Below are 8,028 nucleotides of genomic sequence, written 5' to 3'. Positions count from 1 at the left end.
GTCTTCGAAGATTTTGGTAAAAAGTTTCTTTAAAATTCTCAAATTTTGTCAAGAAAAGGTTTTCCTAGATTTCCTAGGGACTTTAGATTTTTGAAACTTGTCACAATGGAAACGCTAGTCTTTTAAAAGTTTTGTGGACCTAGCTAATCGAATACCATTAATTTCGAATTATCTAAGGTGGTCTGTCAGATCATGTATGCACCATGTCATGTTATAATGTGAACTGCTACATAATTTTAATTTACTTCTCAAATTCTTCCTTCATAGCTCGAACTGAAAGAAAAATGTAAGACGATCCTACTGAGAATGTAGTGAGAATTGTATAATAGAACCAAATCGAGAATACCAAACTTTGATTATCATTTTTCTTTCGAGCATAAAGTGGAACTATTCATTAATCAAATCGCCATGAACAACTCGCTAAATAACAAAAATAAATTATCTTCTATTATAAATACTGGGGGTAACACTCAACTTTTAAAACCAAATTGTAAAAGGAGGATGTCAAATGGTCATAAGCGCACAAATCAAGGCCCTAAGTTTCTGCAATTCAAAGAAGAGCCACGTGAAGAAGTCACTTTGAACTAACTTTCTCCAAATCGATCTTCTAAACAAACAAAGAACTTTTAAAAATATATTCAAACCGGTTTAAAAATAGTTTCTTAATTTCAATATTTTTTCACTTTTCAATAGCTCTGATAAATGATTCCTTAGTGAAGTAAAACTTTATTAGAGATATTAGAATTCACCCATCATTTTAGAATTAACAAACCCCAATTCCCAACCCGGTGGGAAACATTCTTCTAGTAGAATTTAACTTCTTAGGTCGTTCTATCTGCAAATGAGTTCTTATAGTTGATTCATAAAAATAGGATATCCAAATTGCAGTAAGCATACAATTCAAGCCTCAACTTAATAACGCGTTGCCATTGTTTGGTGTCCATTAATTCATTAAAATGAGTTTTGTAATAGTGAATTGTTGGAGAAATGCGTAGGTAAAAATTAGTTGAAAATGAGTTTGAGAAAAAATAAAATTTTTAATAATAAGATGTTGTCTGAAATTCGACTAACACAATCAAAAGAAGAAATAAAATAAGCAGAAAAATAGACAGTAAATGAAGCGAGGTATGCCAATAAAGTAAGCAAATCTCTTTAAGACAGATTTCGCCCCCCAATGAAGTGCAAACGGGATTATGGACGTCTGTCTCCCAAGATACAACGCTCCTTCCAAAGTCGATACTGCACAATACCAACCTTGTCGGTCGAACCAATGAATGATCGTACTTGAACGAAATAACGACGGAAGTATAAGAGATTTTTTACGAGCAGAATATGGAGATAGAAGAATTTAGAAATCAATTGAATTCGTAATTGATTTGATGTGTCAAAAAACGAATCTGGGGGTCCCTATTTATAGAGATTGAAGTGTCTCATGGAACAGGTGTGTGACATTTCAGGAACTGGTGCACCACTTGGTCTGATTCGTCTTAGCCATTGGATCGCACTATTTTTATGATCTGACGGCCCAAGTGCGCCTCTAAAGCGCCCAATGCGTACTTTGCGACGTGCGCGTGCCGAAACCGGGACCGGGTCCGGGGAACGGTGCTAGTGGTGCGAAGCACCACTCTAGTGGTGACTAGCCTTTGGCTAGTTTGCTAGCCTTTGGCTAGCTAAAGTTAGCCAAGTGGTAAATAACATATTAAATTATATATTATTTACACAACACACTATAGAAACAAGACTATTTTCTTGTAAACTTTCGATGTGGGACTCCTTTCCATATAAAAACCACTTAAAATGGGCTTATCAACATATGGGCCTATTTTGGAGACTTTTCCAATTCACTCAAATTAATTGCAATGACTCATATCATTAAATATTACATTTAATATTTTAAACCCAAATTAAATTCAATTAATTCCAACATAAGAATCAATCAGGGACTTAGAATTGTTTCTTCTTTGTGCATAAGAAGCTTGACTACAATATTCACTCGTTTGAGTTGAGATGAAAGTCAACTTTAGTGATAGGCTCGGTGGGTGCGGGATCGAATTTTATGCACGATTTTTTGCACTAAGTTGTGAGTAAAATGGGTGAAGAAGACATAAGGGAGTGGTAGTGGACATAGCAGAATAAAAACCGGTGGAGGTAGATGATAGGTATATAAGAAAATATCATATACTTTTTTTTTTCCTGCTAAAAATAAGAAAGGTCCTAACTGTGCCTTTTTGTCAAAATACTACCAACTTGGATGTTTTCAATTGAAAGCTGAGCACTTTGTTATTGAAACCATCATTATTCTTGATCTTGGCATCAAAGTTGAAGTTGAAAGCCTTTCTAACCCATCACTTTGTGTTGTGTGATTTAATTATATAAAATTTTTGCTAGACCTAATTGTCATATAAAATGACGATATCGCTAGAATAAGTTAAAAGAAAGACGGGTAGACCTAACTCTTTTGAGCGACCTTTGAAAATGAATAAGTAGCTCCTCGACCAAAAATAAAGAAGCGAGGTGCTCGACGTCTATCTTTTGAAGTACAAATTTTTTCAGTACGGGATGAATTTTACACATTGCCTCTTGTTGGATAATATAGGATTCATCAAAACACTCGTAAGTAGAACAATAGGACAAGGTTCACCTAAATTATTGTGATTTTTAAGAATGTAGTTGACTTGTTATATGACTGAGTAGACATATAATGAACCGAACAGAATGACAAACATATTCATTGCCGTCATTTTCATCGTTGGCTTTCGGACTTATCCTAAAATTGCCTAGAATTCTTAATCATTCCTTTACTTATCTAACATCTTATTTTAATCTCTAAATACATTAGTTGATTTCCAGAAAGCAAAATCAATTAAATATCGAAGTGCTCTCACATTTTTATTATGGAGTAATGATTATCAAATCGCGTAATCTTTATCTTCAACTCATTTATAATGATGATAGTAATGTCAAAAAATTACTTCTCTTGAAGTCTCAATCTCATGTGTCAAAAAGACGAGAAAATTAACAAAATTTGATCTCAATCAAAATTGTTTATGTATTCAAGGGCTTCAAGCAGATTTGAACTCCATATTTGGGTTTTATTGTAAGAACAATAACTGGGGCATGGCGGTAATTATCTGAAACAGTGAAGGAGAATTTTGATATTAACATGGCTAGTATAATCTTGGCTTCCATAAGGGCAAAAGATTGGCCTATACAATTTCTTGGACCAGCAGCAAATGGGATGAAATGGCGTCCAGGGGCAAATGATTTTGATGCAAATCGATAAGGATTGAATTCATTTACATCTTTGCCCCATATTTCTTCACTGTGATGTATTGCAAGAACTGGAATCCAAATCGAAAGTCCCTTTGGGATGTGGAGATCCCCGAGTTTTATGTCGTCGAACGCCATCCGAGGTAGAACAGTTGCTGGCGGATATAGACGGAGTGATTCGTTGATCACCATATTCAACTGCGAAAAAGCAAGAAAAAATATTTTAGTCGTTTTGCAGTAGTTGGACGACGATCAAATAATTTACACCTATCAGATAGTGCCACTTAGACTAATGTTATAATACCAGTAATGTTACATAGTATTATTTAAAATATGAATTAATCTATCTTTCCACAAGAAATTGTCCAGAAATAGTGCAGAAGATGAGCTGGAGAAAAATGATTTGATGAAAAAGTTGATTGTGTTTTAAACTGTCCAATGATAGAAGTACCATGTGACATTATGTAAATCATTATGGAAGCGTTGATGTACATGTCGCAAGATTGTTAAATATTATCATCAAAATGTCAATGGCTACTTAAACAGCTAAAAATCACTCTAGTTTTCAGTGAATAAGGTTGTTGGAAACCCTTCCCGATTTTAAATCTATTGATTGACACCACTTAATGCAGGTCTCACTTCCAACGTATATATATTTCAAGCAGTAAAAATTACATTAGATTGGTCCGATTTGTCGGATTAACCAGTTGTGAAGGAGGCTAAAAAGGAAAAAGTTAAAATTGTCGGTCATCATGTATTGTACAAATACGATATGTTCGGGTAAAAAGTTCTTGGATTGGACTAACTTGAGCATCGGAGATGCGCGAAAATGAGATATATGTGTCCTCGTCCCATACATAATTAAGACCCTACCAAACCCGGGAAAAAAAAAAAATTAAAATTTTGGTCGAGTGAAAAATCTTACCAAAGGGAGCTTTAAGAGCTGATCAACCGTAGGTGAACCATCATTGTAGACCTGGCTCACCTCAGCACGAACTTTTTCTTGCCAAGAAGGATTGCTGGCAAGTAGCATAACTGTCCAAGTGAGTAATAAAGCTGTAGTTTCATGTCCAGCAAAAAAGAAAGTTTTGCATTCATCCATGATTAATTGTAGGTTTATGCTAAATCCATTGCCTGATTTCTTTTTTTGCATTTCATTTAGCAGCATCCCAAGTAAATCATTTCCATATGAACTTGTTCGACCGATTTCTATGCAATCTTTTCGACTTTGTATGATCTCCATTAGTAATCGTTCTACTTCCAGCTTTAGAGATTTTATGTCTCTATTGTATTTGCTTGGGAAAAACCTGCAGGAAAAATGTATAATTAACTATTGAAAATTATGGCTGTCAATTCCAAGAACAGAACTCTGTCTTTTTTTCAAACTCATTTTATGGCTGGGATTATGGAGTTTTATTGACTTGGACAGGTATGAACAATTAATAATTGGAGTCAGAGACAGAATTCAAAGCCTAAAATACTTTATTCCTTATTTACGAGAGCAATAAGAGACGAATACAAACAAAATAGACATAGAAAACGACTCTCTTAGAAATTCTTTTATATATAGTAGAAATATTAGAGATAAAAATGACCTACCGGCTTCCAGGAAAGCACAAATGCCGGCTTGCTTGTGCACATAGATGTTGCAGAAGTGTTAACAAATGGAATATTTTCTTTCCTTTTTCGTAATTGCTATCGAATTCAGTTCTTGAAATAATATCTGCGGTTAGACGAGTCATATGTTCTCCAATCTCAAACTCAGTTTGACCCTTTTTTATTGAATTTTCCAGCGATCGGAGCATCTGTTTAGTACATTCCACCATGTACCCTGCGTAGCTCTGCAGATAAACCAAAAACAATATTAATGCTTAATATTAATGTCCTTTAAATGAACCACCATCTTGTGAGGACATATGTGTATAGTGGCGGATCCAAGAATTCAGGTAAGCACGAGCGGATCCAGGTGAGCACAGGCAACAGCTAGAAAGCCACTCGAGCGATCATCAAGCAGCCGACCAATATAAGGAGAGAAAAAAAAAATTGGCGAAGACAGCACTGGCCACTATAGGGGCTCGTTGGGTGCTGGCTCCGCCCCTGTATATATACGTATGTGTACCTTTAGTTTGTCTCCCATGAATGCAGGTGCAATGATGTGTCTTTGATGGTACCAATCTTCACCATTGGCCATTAAAAGGCCTTTCCCAATAAAATGCTTGGAGCCCTGTTGCTGTAGCCATGATTTCCCAGAAATGCTATTGTATTTAGACAGAAGTTCTTTAATCAGCTCACTTTCTGTCAAGCACATTCTTGGTTCAGTTCCATTCCAGTAGATAAACCTCTTTCCTGATCACAAAATTACGCGTAAGAATAAGGTGACGGCAGCCAAGTGGTTATAATCCGGTAAACTGAAATTTAGAGATATAGAAGTATTACCATAGAACTTGGACCAGACGACGAAATGGGGAAGGAGACGTCCGACTATGTCGTGGCTGATAGAATCCATGTCCTGGGAGGTGGATTTCGAAACTAAGGAAGCCATGTCCATGATGTTTCCTAGAAGAAAGCGGGGTTTCGGGCCACGAACTCCTTGTTTTTCCATTATTTTCTGGATGCGTCTTGGTGTTAGCCAGTAAAATGATAAAGTTTCATAAGCAACTTTGGAGAAGAAATACACAGATATCACGACTATTGCCAAAACCACCACCATAGCCATCCTACAAACCTTTTACCCTCGTAAAAACACAAGAAACACAGTGAGAGACAGTATCTATATAGAGTGAGAGAAGAGTGGTTTGATTTTGGTCGCAGGAAACTCCAAATTTATAGTGTCAATGATATGAGCACCATTAGAAAAAATTCAAGATTAATGGGGATGTTCTTAATTAAGATTTTGATGGATTTTAAAATATTATAAATCCGAATGAATTTCATGAATTTAAATAGATTTTCACAAATTTCATAAGAATAATAAGAATTTCATCAAATATGTTTTAATTCATCCAAATCTTTTGAAATTCCTCTATTAATGATATTTTTATAAAGGATAAATCTAATTGTACATAATTTTTCATTCATAAAGGTGTCCATACTCTCACATGAGGTGGGATCAAATTGAATAAAATATTTGAGCGGGTTCCACCCATGTGAGTGTATGGACACCTTTATGGATGAAAAATTATGTATAACTCATACAACTCTTTTATAAATCCACTAGTTATTTAGGATATTTAGAGGGTGTATTCAATTGAGATTTTTAATGACTTTTTAGGATTTTAAAAGTTTAGGGGTATTCAATGTAAACTTTTTGAGACTCTCTAAAAGTATTGATATATTCAATCAAGACTTTTCTAGACTTTTAAGAAGTCTCTAAAAGTTACGGTATATTCAATTGAGACTTTTATAAACTTTAAAAAGTCTCTAAAAGTTACGGTGTATTCAATTGAAACTTTTGTAAACTTTTAAAAAGTCTCTAAAAATTACGATGCATTCAATTAAAATATTTTCAAAATCTCTTTAAGTTTTGGGGTATTCAAATTTTAATAACTTCTCGAGACTTTTATAAAAGTCTCTGAAGTGCTGACTTTTAAACAGAAAATACTCATAAAATTTCAAAATTTGTCTATCATTAATTACAATATTTTAGGAGACTTTCACAATATATATATGATTAAAATTTATTTTTTTAATTGATTTCCATTTATCTTATGATTAAAGATAAGGTAATTGACACAAAACGTCCCTACTTATCGAGTTGATTGTGGAAAACGTCCATATCTTTTATTTTTTGACATTTTTGCTCCTATTTTCACATTTCTTTGCGTTGAACGTCCTTTTTATCTATTTTTGACGTAAAATGATCAAAATACCCTTCTATTTAACCCAAAAAAATTGCGACAATAGACCCAAATTTTTAAAAAGTGCAAATGAGTCCAAATTTGAAAAAAAAATGGTCACCTTCCTCACCCCACCCCCACTCCACTGCCCCTGTGATTAATTTAAAAGTCCCATTAAAACAATACTCTCTATTTACCAGTCCTTAAATGGCAGGTTCTCTCTCATCTTCATTGCTTCTCTCTCTCAATGACTTCATTTTTCAAACTTTTTCCCTTATCCCAATCTCTAATTATGACTGATCTAGCTCTAGCCTTCGATATTAGAAACCCACATCAAATAGCAGCACCGTCGATGGTGCCACCGCCGTCGCAGCTTCCTTAGTCTAATGCTAACTCATCGGCGAAATTTGACTTAGCTGATTTGGGCAGTGGAGGAGAGGGCGGTAGTGGCGGGGGATCCGAGGCTGGAGATGAATCGGTACGGAAGTTGAAGAGACTGCGACTCGTGTGGACGCCGCAACTGCACAAGAGGTTTGTGGATGCTGTGGCCCATTTGGGAATAAAAATGCTATCCCCAAGACCATAATGCAGCTCATGAGTGTGGATGGACTCACTAGAGAAAATGTTTCTAGTCATTTGCTTTTGTATAGGCTCTATTTGAAGTGAATGCAGGGAATTTCGAGTAAAGGTGGCAGTGTTGGTGGAAATAATTCTCCAGCAGCACCAACGTATTATTTTAGTGGGACTTTTAAATTAATCATAGGGGCGGTGGAGTGGGGGTGAGGAAGTTGACCATTTTTCTCAAATTTGGACTCATTTGCATTTTTTAAAAATATGGGTCTATGGTTGCAATTTTTTTTGTTTTGTTTAAATAGGAGGGTATTTTGATCATTTTATGTCAAAAATTGGTAAAAAAAAAAAA

The 8,028-nt window shown here is 35.1% G+C and overlaps 1 protein-coding gene and 1 long non-coding RNA gene across 2 annotated transcripts; one reads left to right on the top strand and one right to left on the bottom strand.

Annotated features, from left to right (window-relative positions):
- Positions 1–3,015: 3,015 nt before the first annotated feature.
- On the bottom strand, positions 3,016–6,102 carry LOC111382823 (cytokinin hydroxylase). The gene is made up of 5 exons (XM_023006866.1): positions 5,707–6,102; positions 5,390–5,616; positions 4,870–5,111; positions 4,196–4,577; positions 3,016–3,468 (listed from the first exon to the last, which is right to left on the bottom strand). The coding sequence occupies exons 1-5, from the start codon at positions 5,984–5,986 to the stop codon at positions 3,046–3,048; spliced, it is 1,554 nt and encodes a 517-aa protein (XP_022862634.1). The 5' UTR covers positions 5,987–6,102; the 3' UTR covers positions 3,016–3,045.
- Positions 4,230–5,292, top strand: LOC111382824. Its single transcript, XR_002700619.1, has 2 exons — positions 4,230–4,313; positions 5,064–5,292. It is a non-coding gene; the product is annotated as an uncharacterized LOC111382824 (long non-coding RNA).
- Positions 6,103–8,028: the final 1,926 nt, after the last annotated feature.

This window comes from Olea europaea, unplaced genomic scaffold (genome assembly GCF_002742605.1).
Source record: "Olea europaea var. sylvestris unplaced genomic scaffold, O_europaea_v1 scaffold256, whole genome shotgun sequence".
NCBI classification, from domain to species: Eukaryota; Viridiplantae; Streptophyta; class Magnoliopsida; order Lamiales; family Oleaceae; genus Olea; species Olea europaea.
This window is presented reverse-complemented; position numbering and strand designations above follow the sequence as displayed.